This window comes from Pimephales promelas, chromosome 3, assembly GCF_988280905.1.
Source record: "Pimephales promelas chromosome 3, fPimPro1.hap1.1, whole genome shotgun sequence".
Taxonomy (NCBI): domain Eukaryota; kingdom Metazoa; phylum Chordata; class Actinopteri; order Cypriniformes; family Leuciscidae; genus Pimephales; species Pimephales promelas.
Genome location: NC_142771.1, coordinates 29,584,117 through 29,602,936, shown reverse-complemented (window position 1 = coordinate 29,602,936; position 18,820 = coordinate 29,584,117). Strand labels below are relative to the sequence as shown.

The 18,820-nt window shown below is 36.7% G+C and overlaps 1 protein-coding gene across 2 annotated transcripts; it reads right to left on the bottom strand.

Annotated features, from left to right (window-relative positions):
* Positions 1-282: 282 nt before the first annotated feature.
* Positions 283-14,880, bottom strand: slc29a4a (solute carrier family 29 member 4a). 2 transcript variants are annotated; one of them, XM_039687532.2, is made up of 11 exons: positions 14,647-14,880; positions 11,997-12,210; positions 11,345-11,476; positions 9,613-9,726; positions 7,740-7,868; positions 7,559-7,633; positions 7,185-7,450; positions 5,031-5,154; positions 1,491-1,678; positions 1,158-1,398; positions 283-1,003 (listed from the first exon to the last, which is right to left on the bottom strand). In XM_039687532.2, exons 2-11 carry the CDS (start codon positions 12,157-12,159, stop codon positions 870-872), a joined length of 1,566 nt encoding a protein of 521 aa, XP_039543466.1. In that variant the 5' UTR covers positions 12,160-12,210; positions 14,647-14,880; the 3' UTR covers positions 283-869. The 2 variants fall into 2 exon arrangements, with proteins under 2 accessions (XP_039543466.1, XP_039543468.1); XM_039687534.2 differs by having other exon boundaries at positions 7,194-7,450; positions 14,647-14,879.
* Between the last annotated feature and the right edge of the window lie 3,940 nt (positions 14,881-18,820).

Below are 18,820 nucleotides of genomic sequence, written 5' to 3'. Positions count from 1 at the left end.
ATAATAATTGATGAACTTTACTCTATTAAACAGAACTGAATCAACACCAGATTGACTTTAACTGAACAATGACACTATTGTCTTTTTAGTAGTTACAGCATTGTTGCTTTTCATGGAAACAATATTTTCCTGTTTATCTCTGTAAAGCTGCTTTGCAACAATATGTATTGTATAAAGCACTATATAAACAGGTGATTTGACTGCAGTTTAAAATAATACTGTCACACACCCCAAATGAAGATAACTTTACAAAAAAAATCTACAAGAAAAATGCAAGAAAGTTTACAAAGAAAAAAAAAAACATTTATTTAGATATGTTTACATTCAGTTAGCTTTAGCAAAAAGGTCCAGTATCCACATTGCACTGACTATGATGTTATTTTCAGCAAATCCCTTTTACATGCATCTAGACATAATGACCCTCATCTAGTACAGTTCCTCAGTCCTGTCAGAATGTACGTTCATGTTTGCCTGTCAATACCATATAACACCACAAAATGTGGAGTCAGTGATTTTCACAGTGGTGCCAGCTTTATCACCACACAACTAACATTTGGCATCTTAACCAAAACGCAGTCAAAAGAACATTTGGCAACATGAAGAAAACACTTTCAGAGAACAAAAGAGGCAACACAACTTAGAACACACACACATATATATATATATAACTCTTTACAGTGTCAAAGCTTGTTTCTTCATCTATTTGACTACATTCACAGGCACACAGCATTGCAGGTGGGCCAAAAGAAGCCTGCAGCAGAGGTCTGATTTATGGGAACTGCGGAGTTGCTACACAGTGTGGCAAAGGTGCTGCCTGATGAGATTGATGACAGGAACAGACATGTTTTTTTGGCGTGGACTATAGGGTACTAGTACCCCTGGGTGAAGTTGTAGCCAGTCTCTGAGTGTAAGATGGAGCTTGAAGCGGTGAAACTGTAGGCAGCATAGGCGACCACAGAGCCCAACATCAGTCCAGTCATGTAGGACACAGTCATTATGTTACCTGTGAGACAAAAAAACCCCAAACTAAATGTACTGCCAGCTGCATCTCTAGAGAGGAGATTATAAATGCATCTTTCTGAAGGTTTAGACTTGTATACAAACACCTGTTCATCTGCATTTATACTCCATGAATCTAAAAGGAGTGATAGATTTACCTGCCAGCTCCCTCTGCTCAGGTGCCACCTTGCCTGCAGCATGAATCATGGGAACACTGCCAAAGTAGCCATTAGTTATGCCCATGAAGAGAGAGAAGATGCAAGGCCATGTCGGGTGGCTGAAGATGGGCTTCTGAGCGGGATACACACACAGGATGAACAGAGGGATGAAAACTACTCGCACACAGGAGCAGAAGAGAAGACGAGTTCCGTTCCATTCATACGGTATGGCTGCCAAGATCTACACACGGATAGACGAGATTAGACATCGAATGCTTTCAGAGAACGTTCAAAGCAACAAATACTCTGTTATGTCCATGTCTCTGAACATACTTTGCCCACAAAGTCGGATATGTTGAAGATGGCCATGATCAGGATGGGCAGCCATTCCCCCATTGTGACATTCCTGATCTCAGATTCCAGTCCAGGAAAAAGACACAACGTGATGAAGTAAGTGACGGCAATAGACAGCATGTAAGTCCAGATCACCCTGGCAACCACATAACGATGCAGGATCATGTCTGCAACAGAGGGAGGTCATTGCTCGATTAACCCAATAACATGAAGGTGCTTTTGACAGTACTACACTACCGCTCAAAGGTTTGAGGTCAGCAAGATTTATTCAGCAAGAAGGCATTAGATTAAAAGTGACAGTAAAGCCATTTCTAATGTTTCAAATAAATGCTGTTCTTTAGAACTTTCTATCAAAGGTATCCTGAAAAAAACTGATAATAATAAGAAATGTTTCTTGAGCAGCAAATCAGCATATTAGAATGATTTCTGAAGGATCATGTGACACTGAAGACTGGATTGTTTGATTTCCATTACACGAGAGTAGGTACTTTCGCCAAGATTGACACCAACTAAGACGTAGCTTTACCTATGTGTATCAATTTAGTCTACCTTCCATATGGTGATGTGAATATCCTTCCGTGTCTGGTGTTAATGGCTGAAGTATATTTCAGCACCGGCTGCAATGCTGGCTCTGGGGTGAGCGGTCACAGTGTGGTCTCCTCAGCGGATCAGCATGACAACCGTCTGGATTGAGCCGAGTAGGGTACATTTCTGTCTGTCTTCAAGTAGGCACCTTCCGTCCAGTGTTTCTTGGACTAGGCCACGACACCTCAAGAGGGCTCGAGTCAACCCCCTCCATCCAACTGACCTGTACATCAGCGTTTCTTTCTTTCTATTGTGCTTGAGATCCCTCCTGCTGCTGAGGTTGCTCCTTACTCGTAGTTCAGTGGCATAAACCCTTGATGTGACCAAACCTCAATATCCTAAGCACAATCTCTAACGCCACAATTTCACCGCAACCCAACTATACTAGCCAACCCACTTGACTAAGGCTGTCGAAGCCCCACTGTTGTCTTTAAAACAGGTTCAGTTGCAAGACTTGCAACGATTCCCTACTACCTACTGCAAAACACAACAATATCTGTCCAACACAAATCCTCATTCACGCAAAATACAGCACACAGGATTGTAATAACTATGATAACTATGCAAATTGTAAAAATAATTCGACAGACTCTTCAAGTTTTTCAAGAATTCTTCGAAACCATAGCGTAGTGTGGCGGCCTGTACATGGTCAGCTATAATCTTTCCATCTCAACCACAGCCAGTTGCTGCTCCTTTCTGCTGCTTCAGATAAGTTCTTTACTGTGCGACACAACTCTTGGCCACTGAATCCGACGTCTCTGAGGAGCCGGGTTGTAGAGTGTGCCACAAATCCTAGACAACCCACTTCCACTGGATAAACCCGGCGGAGGAATATTGTCTTCTGCGTGTAATGTTTTGCTAGAACAAGTGGCAACTTATTGGTCATGTTACGCTTGCCTTCCAATGCTAAAGCCAGACATCGCAGTACTTGGTCATGGCGCCAAGTAAACCGACCTTGGCTAAGAGCCACCTTACATTCTTTCAAAATGTGCCTTAATGTGGCAGGTGATGAACACAAAGGACAAGAGGGATCCTCCCCTACCCAGAGGTTTAGGTTCTGTGGTGATGGGAGGACATCATGTGTTGACCTGATAAGGAAACTGATCCTACTCTCTTCCATTGACCAAAGGTCTTGCCAGCCCATCTTGCATTGTTCCACACTCTCCCATCTCATCCACTCTCCCTGCTTGGCTTGGGAAATGGCCTTTATACACCTCATCCTCTCCTCCTGCTTTCACACCTTGTTGACTACTAGCTTCCTCCTTTGAGCTGGGCCTGCCTTGTGCCATTTAGGAGGAGCTAAACTGAGCCCAAAACCCCCTCTTCAGTGCTGTACCTGTCCCACAATATCACCAATTTTGAAGGGTAGCCTTTGCCTCTACAACAGATTTTTTTGCTGACCACTTTCTACCAGTTTTTTACACAGGTGCCTCCCTTACACATTTGTCACATGACTCTACTAAGGTCATTTCCAGTCTGACCTTGGCACACTTAAACTCCTCGGGTAAAGCAGAGACAACGGCAATATTCCTTTACTAAAAAGTCCCAGTCTGCTGAGGCAACGTGGAACTCCTAACCATTTCCTGATCTATGAACTGTATGAACTTATTAACGCTTCCAGCTTATCCACTGTTGTCAAAGAAACCTCGTACACAGTCAGTGGCCACAGCAACCTTGGCAGAAGACCACAATGAAAGCACCAGAGTTTTAGTTTGCCTGGTAGAGCACAGCTGTTTATGCTCTTTAACCCTTCCACTGAAGTCATCTAACTTCTCCCACTCGAACTGTGTCCTTTAGATCCCCATCGTACCATCTCCCAAGACTCTTCACTGGCTTCTCAGAAACTGTTGGTATTGCCTCACCATTAATGAAGAATGCTTTATCTACTAGAGGGCTTAAGTTGCATTCGTCCCCATTCAATATTATTGGTAAACTTACTCAGTAACTGCAATTAGTGAAGGCTACTTTTGTAGTCATGGTTGTCATGTCATCCATGTATGCTCTGATTGGTGGTAGTCGCATCCCAGAAGCCAAACGCTCTCCTCCTACTACCCATCTTAATGGCCCTAATGATTACTTGCATTGCCATGGTAAAAGCCAGTGGAGAAATGGTGCATCCTGCCATTATTCCGACCTCTAAGCATTGCCATGTAGTGCTGAATTCTGGAGTTGAGAATCTAAATTGCAAGTCTTCAAAGTAGACTTTCACTAAATTTGTTACGCACACTAAAAAAACAAAAACAAACAACAACAACAACAACAACAACAACAACAAAAAAAAAACTCTGTACAAAACTCCATTAGGCCCTGGAGTAATGATGCTGAAAATTCAGGTTTACCATCACAAGGATAAATTATACTTTAAATATATATTTACATACAAACATACATTTTAAATTGTAGTAATATTTCACAATATTATGTTTTTTACTGTCACAAATAAATTCAGCCATTGTGAACGTAAGAGACTTCATTCAAAAAGTGACCAAAAATGTACCTAAACTTTTAAATGGTAGAATATATGCAACTTTTAGCTTATTAGGAATGCACAATGTATCGGTAATAGTAACATATAAGTTATCTGAAAATATTACATATATATTTACATTTATATATTTACACATTTACAGTTATATTTTAACATTACGTTTGAGGTGAAGTCCAAATGACTTCAAATTGTACATTATAATGGTGTTGTGCCTTAATTAATTTGTAGTATTTAAAATCCATTTTAGTGTTTTATTTTTATTTATTTAGACAAAATAATATAGGTTTTTGATATCAACCATTCAGTTATTGGCCAAGACATGAAAATAATATATAATAATCCATTTAGGATAGAATTGTAATATTGATGCATCCCTAAATCATACATTCTTTGTAACATGGATGAGGAGTAATATATAAAATAAAGTATTGTAAATTAGATCACACCTTTGATGCCTGGCCAGCTCCTTTTAATCTTTGGTTTGGGAACGTCAAATCTTATGTAAGTGTTTCCTCCAGCAAAATCTGTGCATCCGTCTTCAGCTGGGGAGGAGCCCACTGCACCATTACCCTTGAAAACAGACAGGACATCTGAACAATTCATACTGAATACATTATATCTGCATAGGACAGTGGAGTGACCATCAATAATTGTTTTTAGTTCAGTATGGCAACCTTGCTAATACATTCACTAATACATGTAGCAAAATCGAACACATCAAGCAGGTCACTGCAACTCTGTAAGAGCGTGCAATGAATTTGTAATTCTTCTCTTGATGAACTTGCATTTCTGCAGGGCCTTTGTGAGGAGGACCATTACTTGATTAAGTCTCTGGCTGAGCTAGTAAAACCACTCTCCTTAATTTGCTGAGAATAAAACAAGAGCATTTGGGTCCTACGGCAGCACAGACAGGGAACTGCTCAGGAGAAATACCCCTTCAGAGTAGCTAGCTACACCTTTAAGCTCTAGCATAGAAGAGCATTTCATATATCAAAAATAAGATACAAATCTTTAAGATACAAATACAGCCTCATTTTGGGGCATTTTGTCTTTGCTATACTTTAAAAACCAGCCGTGAATCCTGGCCAGACAAAAAAAAAAAAAAAACTTTAATTTAATTGTTTATTAATTATTTTCTCATAAATTGAATTTGGACCAATTCTAAATACTGGATCAAACACTAATAAAAAATAATATAAATGTAAGAAATTATTAATAATATAAATAAAAATAGGGAATCCAGTTTTGATTCTTAGAAAATACATTCATGGAGAATTTAGGATAGAAATCCCACTAGCAATAATTTAGGATTTCTAAACAAGGAATTTATGAAGAAATCTTGCGGGGAGAAACGGCTGAGTGCTCAGTCTGTCACCCACAGGAAAAACATGAGGTTACTCTGAAGTGCATTCATATATTACTCTGCCCATAAGCAGTGAGCACTTAAATCATGCTCTCTGTCTCCTTCTCAGTCTCAGAGCACTGACCGGCACAAATAAAATGACGTTATATGTGATTTTACAGAAAACACTCCTGAGTATGCAGAGAAGATTTGTTTAATTTACACAGAGGTCTTTGGGACTTTTGCCTGCAAAAACAGACCTCCGATGTTGGACTGGACAGCAGTAATTACACTTAAGACAAAAACACTTAAAGCAAAAGTATGAGAAAGAGCACATTGTGGACACACTCAAACCATATGACTGGGTTGGTTCACAACTAACGATAACTATAAAGATAACTATATTAGTGTCCACTACAGCTGACGATTATTGTCTGCTATTGTCGTGCTTTAAATGCTCAAGCTCTTTAAATCAGCAAGATTCAGATTGGCTTTCAATGTTTTAATCATTCATTCACTGGATATTGTTATCGTTATAGTTGTGATGTGAACGGGCTTTAACCCTGCTCGTCTTATAGTTGCTTATACAGGTTTGATGACTACAGACACATCAACCTTTCACTTTCTAATAAACATTTTAATTTAGCTAAGCTTCTATTTTGGATTCTGTCGGATATATATTTCATTGTTTTACCCTTGTTCCACACTTTTAATCTTAAAATAAAACTTAAACTTAAAATAAAAGAATAGTTCGTGCACTTGGAATTAAGTACAAAGAAGTAAACATTAGTGAACATCATGCTTGAAATAAGCTACTTAAATAAAAAAGTACATTTAATTTATGTATTATGTATATTTTAGCAAATTGCATTTAATATATTTTTTATATATTGTTAGATTATGATGTATTATATAGCTAATATGTACAAATTGTATTTTTAATGTTTTCATTTTATAATTTACTTATTAATATATTTATATCAATACAAAATAGACGTTAATGTTAATGTATGTTTATAATGTGTATCATTGCCAGTAAAGCTGTAAAAAAATGTGTTATTTACAATTCATAAAAAGTTAGCCTTAAAGACATCAAGGAGTCTGAGACTCTTCAATTTTTTTTAATCTCATTTTTTTTTTTAGATGTGGTGAAAATGCCATTTGCTAGTTCAGAACAATAACAGAATCACTATTGGATAAAGGCCGCAAACAGGTTCATCTTAATATGTCCTTCTCACATTTGACATGCAAAACTTACAAATCTTACTTCTTCTGTAATTACATCATGGTGGACCTGGTACTGGGTTCCATGGTGTGAGTGGTCTTTGGCATGGGACAGGCCCTGTCGTGCCAGATTCGTGTAGTATTGGACAAAACGTGTCCGTCGCACCAGCATGTGCAGGACAAAACAAACCAGCACCATACAGATGGAAATGACGAAGAAGATGATGGTGTTCTCCCTTTCGTTTTTGATCAGTAGTTTGGTGAAGATTCGGCTGAGTGAAATGATTACTCCTGCCGTGCCTACACACACACAAAACAAAAAACAAACAATGAGAATCTTGTTTTTGCCCAAACATCATGGTTTTTCATGGTTTTCATGATCACATTTGATGACAAAAAGCCTCTTACTCTCTCCGGTCATCACGCCCTGTGTGTAGCGCTTGGGAAGCATCCCCATGTATCCATAGAAACTGGACTGCTGCACTGGAGACACAACAGCGTAAAAAAGACTGTTATGGAGGGACATGTTTGAGAACACAATGTTCTGAGCCTAACTCAGCCCAACATGACTCTGCGGAAAGGAAAATACCTGTGCATCCAAACGCCACAGTGCCCATAGACATCAGATTGATGACATACGCCTGTTTTGTGCTGAACTTCTCCAGCCACACATCAAAAATAGTGACAAAAAACAGAGGTCCAAGTGCAAAGAGGTAACCTGCAAAAGATCAACTCGGATATAAACAAATCTGATAAAGCACAGCTCAAAATCAAACTATTTTGGGAAGTAATATCATTGAATATTTCATAGTAGATGTTTTAACAGGCCTGATTTGGTTTTGGAGGGCTCTTAAAGGGAGTTTACCCAAAAATCACTGACTCACCCTAACGTTTCAAACTTGTATGACTTTCTTTCTTCTGTGGAACACAAAAATTCATTTTGAAAAATGTCTTAGTAATAATATGTAATGAAAGTTAATGGGGTCCAAAACAAAAAAACTACTCTTAGAAGACCCTACTAACCCTACTCTTAGAAGAAAAGGTTCTCTATAGAACCTTTAAAGGATTCTGTCAGGTGCTTAGAGTAATTTCATGAATTTAGCTTAATTTATTTTTATTTTAAACTAAACTTCGTGAAATAAACGGATTGTAAACATAATACTTTATCATCAGTAATAAAACTTCATAAAAGTAATGCAATAGTTAAAGGGTCATTCCATCTCTGGAAAGATGAAAACTGAGACATTTTTCAAATTTTCATCTTGTGTGTTCCACAGAAGAATAAAAAAAAGGGCATAGGGGGCATTTACACAGAGACACGGGACAGTTGAGAGTAAAATATGCACAGCCTAGAGAAGTGGTTTTTTAAAAGTTAAAGTCGACACAAAATCAAATTTGACAAATCTTCTTTTTATATGTAATATTGTAGTGTTTATTATGAAGGATTTATCTGTGCACTTCATTATTTTTTTTTTTGAATTCATGTACCCTTATCCCGGTAATCTTTAATCAAATACATTACCCTTCCCTCAACCCCTCGAAACAACCTCTCTTCTCTTTCGGTCACGTGCCATGGTGAAAGGGTGTGGCCAGATCCGATGTGGGTGTGGCTATCGGTGCACCATCTCTCAGACTGAATGTAAACTGGCATTTGCTGGCATTCAAATCTGCCTCCATTTACTTTGCAAAGCCCAACCTCCAACGATCCAATCAATTCCCGAAGGACGAAATCAAGCCCCATCCTACATTTTTTTCTCATTTCAGAAGCCGTTTCAGTCGGACATACGAAAAAAATGACAATCTCAACTTCCGTGCCAACTTTAAACTTATTTTAACTTGAGTCATGCATGAAAAGATGTGAGCGCAATGGTTAAAGACTAGCATGTGTTTACATTGAAAGACAACGTAAAACTAGAGTTGTGGAAAGGAAAAAAACATGTTGTGTATTGGCAGGTGTTCTGATGATTTGTGTTACCCTCTACCTCCCATTAAAACAGTGGGTAGCAGAATTCGATAGTGAAAAATGCTACCTCTCAGATTGTACTACCAGAATCATATTCATGTGGTTTGAGGCTTTATTAACACCCATAACCAATATAGTGCTGTTGGTGGTAGCACAATCTAGCACTATTCGGCCCCTCCAGGGGGGCAAACTATTTCTTTAAAAGCATGAAATACTGAACTATTTCTTTAAAAGCATTCATTATTTCCAGATTGCTCCCATTCTGGATGGTCATAGTGAAGGGTTTGTGGCAGTGTGTGTTTTTGTGCTGTCATTATCAAGCACTTTCCCTTTGTTTTTCTCCGGTTTCCATTATATGTGATGCATTTCACAGTATTTTGCGAGTGTTATTCTTCAGGTTCAGATGAGTGACGCAGCTTTCCCCTCAGGCCATCAGCTGTCTCAGGTCGATCAGCGGCCTCCTCCCCCATCCCTTTGTTCTCTAGATAAACAGACTCACCCACAGTGATCCTGGTGTGCAGGCTCAGCATCTCCACCAGGACATTGTTTAGGATCACGGCCACTAGGGCCACTAGAATATATGTTAAACCCATGTCAAACACGATAGATGTTCCTGAAGGGCACAGAAGACAGAGGACATGACTTCCAAATTGAATGCACGAACCACAAAGAGAAGATTCATGCATTTTCAGATATCAGACCTGAAATATTAACATAATCAGATGTTTGAGACTTTTTGGATTTGTTTTAAAAGAAAAATCATAATCACAACAAGTTAACAGTTATCGTGAGATTAAAATGTTAACCTAAGGAGCTGTGGAAGAAATAATAACCCATTTACAACCTGAGTTGCAAGTTGTACCTTCTGCTGATCATTTGTTTTATATTTAAAATTCATCAAAATTCACAATTTTTATTATATTTACAGTCTACAGTAGTTTAAACATTTGGGGTCAGTATGATTTTTGCTCTCTGAGGCTGCATGTAATTGTTCAAAATTACAGTAAAAAGACATTTAGATAAATTTTCTCTATTTTAATATATTTGTTGTTAATGTCACTGCTGAAAACAGTTGTGCTGCTTATTATTTCTGTGAAAAGGAAGCAGTGATGCATTATTTCAGGATTCTATAAATAAATAGAAAGTAAAAAAAAACAGCATTTATTTGTGACATTATAAATGTCTTTATTGTTTTTTGTTCAATTTAATTCCTGAATAAAGTATGATTTTCTTTTTAAAAAATCATACTGACCCCAAAATGTTATATATATATATATATATATATATATATATATATATATATATAATATCTTATAATATACTACTGTGTACAGACATTTGTAAAAACAAAAATGTATATATTTAGCATATATAACAGATATATTTTATATAGCTGTAATTTAGCATTTTTGTCCACGTCATTCCGTTGTTTAGAGCATAAGAAACAAATGGATTTTTAAATATATTTTATTAAAATGTTATGCTATGGCTCTGTAGTGGACACCAGGACTCCACTTAAAAAATAAAATGACATGTATAGGCAAAAACAATAAGATTTTTTCCCATTCACCAATCAATTTTTAGGTTTTCAGGATTTTTTTTAAACCAAATTGACCAAATTTAACTGATATACTATTTTACTTTATGCAATATGTGAGTAAAATGACCCATTCAAAACCCATGTATTTATACATTGTATGTATCTAATTTGCATATTAATGTGTTCTTGGGGCAACATGTGATGAAAAAAGAAATGTAGTAATGGGAGTAATAATTGGCAACATTTTCATAATAATATCTAATACTGACACATAATTATTATTTCGCTATTCTCTATGTGTCTCCCAACATGCCTGATAATGCCTGGTGTCCAATACAATGGACATGTATGAAATCAATGCCCTGTTTTGTAACAGAAAGTCATATTTTGATTAGAAACCCCATTAGATTTTCCTGAGATGTTGATTCATTGCAAAAAAATTAGAAAATGAGTCCAATTTAAATGATAATTACAAAATATCATCATATAAGAGTGCTAAATGTGATCTCCAAATTAATGTCAGTTATTTTTAAAGACCAAGTAAAAGTGGCGTCAGAGAAATTTGAATGTCCACTACAGTGGACAAAAGAGTATTCCTGGGATCCCTGAGTCACAATAATTAACATAAATCAAGTGAATTCATTCAGTTCACAGTTTTGGTAAGTCACGAGCCATAAATATAATGGAGTACCTTGAAATTTATGATGCAGGTAGTCAACATCTGTAATGAAGCTATTGTAAGGCAGCAGGAAGCCCACTCCAGCCAGGAGCATGGCAAAATAGATCCCATGGTAACGGTCGTCTGGAATAGGTTCTTCAAACACTATGCACAGAAATCACACACATTTATATGCGCAAACAACAAGTCACAGTTAGAAACACTGTCCCATCTAAGTTTTATTTTTGTGACATTTCAAAATATATGCATTTTAAATATTTGGCTCCCAGCCTGTCTGCAGTCTCTTTGAAGTATATGTATGCATATGTATGAGACATTTGACATTTTGCTCTCTCTCTCTCTCTCTCACTGGGCGAGGAACTGATTGATGGAAGCACTTTTGTGCCTCTTGCTGTCTTTAGTGCTTTGAATGTAAAATATAACTTATTATATGTTTAGCTTTTACCAAAGATCATGGAGTAACCTGTTCTCCTGATCTACTGATTTAATAAGCATGACCTTTGTAACCAGACAACATGTGGGGACAACAGACTCTCCACCTAACATGATTAGACCTAGCGTACATGCCAAGTAATGTACCCTTTCCAACCAAGGTGAGTCTTCATCCTTAGTGACTCAGATGACAATCTCACATTGAGGCACATCATATGCAGCAGAGACTCACCAGGTTCTGAAAGGGCCAGCACTCCTTTATCAGAGATGTCTTTCACCTGGCAGTCCTCTTCCTCCAGCTGATAGCTTTCGAAACTGAAGCTCATCACCACATTGCCCTCGGGGGTCTGGCCAGGGGTGGCCTGTTTACGTCTCTCTACTCCTTTTGAGCCCATAGTCCCCGAGATGTCTTTCAAAAAGGCCTTTTTTTTAACAATAAATATGATCTGTAAGAGGATGAAAGTTCATGTGAAAGTTAATGTGTAAGAAAATTCATGTGCCAGCATCTTACAAAACAGATTAAAGGAGAACTCCGGCGCAATATGAACCTTTGGTCTAATAATAATAATAGATTTGTTTTCATGATAATCGAATGTAAAGAGTTTTATCTCTAAAAACTGTCTACCGTATAATGCTAGTACTGGGGGCATTTACTAAGTAAAAAGAAATCGCTAGTTTATACCACTAACAAGGCTCAAAATAGCCCCACACTAACACAGTAACATAATGAGGGTCCATACATGCAAAACGAAGCATTGAGAACTTTGTAAGTGTACAAACCGTTTAATAAGAAGACTTTAAAAAAGACAGATCACTTCGCGAATACAGATAGAAGCCATCTTGGAACGACTTGCTGAGTGATCTGAACTGTATGAAGTTCAGCGAACTTCTGAAATGTATGAACGGCGTTCGGGGATCGACTTATCGAGACTATTTTCTAAGATGGCTCCTGTCTGTATACACGAAGTGGACTGTCTTTATAAAATATCTTCTTATTAAATGGTCTGTACACTTACAAAGTTCTCAATGCTTCGTTTTGCATGTATGGACTCTCATTATGTTACTGTGTTAGTGTGGGGCTATTTTGAGCCTTTTTAGTATAAACTAGCGATTTCTTTTTCATTACTCTATGCCCCATATACTAGCGTTATACGCTAAACAGTTTTTAGAGATAAAACTCTTTACATTCGATTATCATGAAAACAAATCTCAGAGAACGATTGACTAGGTACCAATGTTTTATTAGACCAAATGTTCATTTTGCGCCGGAGTTCTCCTTTAAATGCAACACATTACATACAAAACTATAAATATCTAGATTTTTAATCAACCTAAAAAAGTACAGCAAAGATATTTCATTTTAAAGTCTTTTAATGATACAAAGTCCCATGTAACAGAATCACACAAGGTGATGAAATTCTGATCAATCTTAGCAATACCTTCAAAAAATAAACAAAAAGATAGTTATATGTATTTTGTGTTTTTATTTTGCACATATTCCTGATGTAAATAAAGTTCAATACATGCATTATGGGCATTATTATAGGCATTATCAGTTGAGATGAAAGGGGCCTGTGATGTCAAATTGGCTCTAGCGACTGAACAAGTGTAATAAAAGCATGTGAAGAGCAGCCTCAAGCCACTTTCTGTTAAGTCAACCATATGTGACATTTCACTTTTGGCTATGTTGTATGCCTTTGTGCAAGTCCAAGTAATGTGTACTTTATATCTGTTTTCATATGCATATGTGTGCATCATTACTGATGACTTGTCAAGGGATATATTGCATCCCTATGTGTTCTATTTTAGGAAGGGACAGTAGGCTATCTCAAAAAATCTATTCTGTTAATGCAAATTAGGCACTTCCAGCAAGCAGAGCCTTGGCCAAGATGCCACTGTTGGTTGTGCTACTGAAATCTTCCTCATCTTGGAAATCTGCCAGTGCGTCCTTTGAAGGAGGCTAGCTATGACTGGATCAAAAGAAAAGCAATCTTTGATATCAGTGTTACGTCACTGACACATTTTGTGCCTTTTCCAGTTTTCTGTCTGTGTTGCATTGAGTGAGTGATGAACAAACCAAATGGAATTGTTCGTTGTCAATAATTTACACAGTACGACTTTGTAACCAAACACAAAGACCACATCCACCAAGCTGTCATGTAGCATATAGTCTCATAGTGGCTTATGCTGTTTAACTAAGATAGCCTGTATGTCAACAGTGCTGAAACATGCAAATTAAAAGCACAGAGCAACACCTGCTCCTGAACGAACTGTCAGGCTCATTTTACTCCGCTTATTTACAGTCATTTTCAATAGGCTTGATGATAATGATGAGCACAAACAAGGAAATTAATATGTAGACATGTATAAAAGCTTTCCAAAATAATGCGGAGGCAAAAATATAGAAAATGGGCTGATGAACGCAGACAAATGAAGAGGAACAATCAAAGGACCTGATGCTCGCGTGCTTTGTTGTGATAGCATATTGTTGTTGTGTGTTTAGCACAAGTTAATCTCTGAAATTTGTGTTATGAAAAAAACCCAATAAGTCTAAGTCTAAATACAAACGAAGTATGAAAACTAAATGAACTAATCGTGCACTTAGTAGTCCAACATAATTTAGAAATGTGGCACACACAAAAAACAGCAACGACGCCTTTCAGTGAGCACTAATATAATCACTTTCTTCTTTTCAAAACATACCATCCTGCGAGAAAATCTCACAACACTACGGTAGGCTGCTTTCTATTGCTCTCACGGGACTTGTTATAGTCACACAATCAAATCGCAGCATTTTTTCCATTATTCATCTAGCAGCGCTCATGCATCATTTAGAGACAAAAGCGATACAGTTATCAGAAAGACAACAGGTTAAATCTTACCCCCGAACAATTAAATGTCTCTTTCCTCCCTTATCCGCATGTTATTCGATGTGACCACAACACTTCTTTACTCCGAAAGTATTTTCATCATACGTGCGGTGATGTTCTCCGGTGTAAATATCCTCCTTGCCAAGGTGAAGAGCCACAGAGCCGCTGTCATTCTCCCTCCCACACAGCGCGTTTGTATCGGTCTACAGCCTCCAGCTGTCAAGCTTTCATTATCGCTTTATTAAAGGAAACCTGCTTTAGAGCACTTAATGATTCTGCATGCACTTATTATAGCTACAATGCAATGAATAATGCATGCAGTTGCACAATTCAATTCAACAAATATATAAATATAAACAAATAATCAGAATAGCATATGGCTATATATGGAATGTTTAATTCTGATTGGTCAGTTGCGGTTTTTATTATTTCTGAATAGATAAAAATTCAAGTCCTTGTAATAGGATAGTTTGGGATCAGAAAGATTTCATTTTTTCCTCCTAATGCATAAAACACACTTTTAGCATTCCAGGGTCTGTTTGGACCCAGTGGAATAGAAGCTTAGGCTATAAAATAGTCATACTTATCATTAATGAATAATGAGTGAATGCACAAAGGTTTTGAATGTTTTTACCATTACTTCATTTACCCCCTTTTTATTAAATTAAATTGAAGAAATTCTTTGAAATGACAAATGTCACAGAGCTACAGCAAAAAAAAGTGAATCAGGAATATATATATATATATATATATAAGTAAATTTACTTTATTATGGAAAAATTATAATAAACAGCTTTAATGTCATTTTTATTCTGCAATGATTCATCAATAGGTGGCAGCAAAGTGAAATGTGCACTTTTTCTTTTATCTCTTTCCTTATTTAAACTTAAAATATGTTGGTCTACTTTTGCTCTTCAAACACATTAAGCCATTCATTTGTTTATCATTTTATATTTTAATCTCAGGATTATTGTGTCTGTGTATGCACTGGCATGTTTATAAACCAATTGCAGCCCAAAAGCATTAGCTTAAATGGTTATATTTTTTTTATAAAAAAAAAGGACAGTACACTTAAAAAATTTCTGAACTAAAAATTATGTAGTGTGCCTCTTCCAGTTCAAAATGGACCTGAATACAAAATAAGTGTTAAAAAGGAAATTAATTGCCTACTTTTAACTGAATATTTCTAAGGACGCATTAAACTGATCAAAAGTGGACTTTTAAATTGTTACAAATCTATTTTTTAATCTGTTTTGAACTTTAGTTTCATCAAAGAAAATACATTTGGTTTACACAAAAAGCAGCACAACTGTTTTCAACATTGATAATAATTAGAAATGTTTCTTGAGCATCAAATCAGCATATTAGAATAATTTCTGGGGATCATGACGCTGAAGACTGGGGTAATGATGCTGAAAATTCAGATTTGCATCTCAATATGTTATTTATTGGTAAATAAAGTCCACATTTAAAAAAAAAATACATTGCAACAGATTGGAACAAGCGGGATCTATGCATAGTGTATTTGCAAAAGTATTAATTTTGTCATTATTAAAAGTGACATTTTTTGGATAATCAATGGGGCCATTACATAAGCTACAAGGTAATGGAGCATTTTATACATTGCTGTGTTTCTTTAGAAATAAATAATGGACAAATGGGGTCTTCAAACGCCTGTAAAGATGTAAAGTTATTCGCTGTCAAAGTGACACCAAAATGAATGGGAGTCAATGGAAATGCTAACGCAAGTGAAGTTCTGCTACAAGATGGCAGCTCCTTCAACTTCCGGTCGATGGATTACCCCCTTGGTAGGTTTAGGTATATGTAAGGTGGGAGGAGTTGGATCTGGATCCCCCTGGATTTTGTGTTCTGCAGTGAGGACCATCTATGCTTTATTTGCATTTTGAAGGAATCAATGGACACCTTTTCATTTTGATTCGTATTTATGAGAAATAGCATATCATTTGTTTGCTTGACTGATATTCACGTGGAAGCTAATTAAAATCATTAAATCAGTGAGTCATCGGTCTATTCCTTTTGTTTTCACATGCTGCATTTGCAAGCATAAGGAATCTGGCGAAACGAATCTTTCTTACATTAGTTAAATGAGTCCATTCTTAGCCTGGATGTTCTGTTTCCCAGTGGGAATCTAATTTCCTAGCCAATGTCATTTTCCCATAATGCTTCTGTGCTTGTGTATTCACAAAGCTGACTGGGCTGTTTCATTACCTCATCTGTCACCTCCTCTGCGAGAATACAAAATGGCTCAAAGGCATTTGCCCAAAAGGCATTTTCTGCAATTTGAGTAAAATGATAATAGCATTGTTTGTTGTAATTTGTCTTTCACCATGTGCAACTTGACAGAATGCATATTATCTAGTGTCTGTTTTATAGATTATTTTTTATTAAGACATAAAATTCCTGGCATAACACATCAAATCATATTAAAACAAGGTATACTGAGTCTCATATTCACCCAGTGCATTACTGGCATAACGATAGGTATTGTTCATAATTCCTGACATAACTATCTGTAACTTCATGTCTTTAGCTGTATACTCTTTTTCCATTACAAAAGTCCAAAACAACCATATCAGCCAGCGAACCCTCAACAGAAATGTATAGACTGCCTCTTTAAAGTCACCATTGACAATTCTTATTTTTTTTATGGAATATTGCAGTATTTATTATAAATGATTCATTTGTGCACATTATATATATATATATATATATATATATATATATATATAATTTTAATTCATGCTTCTTCATATTCTTTAATCAAAATAACTTCCCCTCCCTCATGTGTTGACATCTCTTCCCTTCTCTGATGACGTGTTTACTGGCATGGGGGCGGGACAATCTGTCACTCGCATGATCCAAACACAATGATCCAATCAATTCCTGATGGACAACATCAAGTCCTGCCCTACATTTTTTTTTTTTTGTCCAAGAAGCTGTTTCACTGATTGGCATTTACACAACACCATTTTCAAATAAAAATCAGAAAGCTTTTTATGTATTTTGGACGTTCAATTACACAACAACTGTTTCGGGGGCCTGAAAATGCACGTTTTTTAAACAAAGTTTCAAAGTGCACGTTTTTGAAAACGATACTATTATTTAACCCCATGTAAACGACAAAAACGCGACTTTGCCTTCTCTAAAGGTAAAAGGTCAAATCTACATACAGTTCCCCACAAAAATTCTGTTTAGTGTAAAACGTGTTGAAGTAGGCATGTCACGTATATCGTTAGCTAGCTGTTAAGCTTTTCTTGGCTAAAGTTTGCAGGCTTGCCTTCCAGGTGCCTTTGGTGTTTCTTTACAAAGTGACATCGTCAACTACTGGCCTGGCTTAATACAGCGTCCTTAGTCATTTTCGTGGATCCGTGTGAAGTTGTGAACGGGGATCGTTTTGACAACGTTGTCGTCCATACTTGAAAAAAAGCAATAGAAATAGGCTACTTTCCTGTTTTTAGTGCATCATTGTCGTGTAAACTCACCCTCAGATATACCGATATCTCACAATAGGGAAGAAAAGACCAGAACAGAAAGATCGTAACTTTTGGTTTATGTCGACTTTAAATTCATAAAACAAGACAGATTAAGGTCCAGAGTTCATCTGTGCTTGCCCTCAGTTGATCGCTATTAATTCAGTTAAGAGCAACTAGTAGGGCTGCTGTTTCAGCATATGGTGCTGCAGGAGACAAGAGATGATCCATATCATGCAGGAATAAGATCCAGACAGGAGAGTAATGAGATACAGCTTAAACACTACCTTCATTAATCGTGTTTACTGCTGGGGTTTGTAGCACATCATGACCTCCTTGACAAACCAGAGGAAATGTTCTCATAACATGCAGCGCAGTGACTGCTATAATAACAAATCAATATGTTATATTTTTAAAGCTTCAAGTTAATAGTTTTTTCAACAAAATATACATAGCACAAATCCCAAATAACAATTATATGCAACATAAGATACATTTTATCTGAACCACAATGAATGATAGCGATCTGACATAAACAAGCCATTGAAGATGTACATTAGATAGACAAACAATGCTTAACTGAGTAACAGTTGGCATAACGTCCAATAAATGAAGAAATGAGAAATATAATCTGTTCCTAGAACTTGCTCAGTATTAATAGTGCCTTGTGAACAACGCTTGTTAAATCCTGTAAC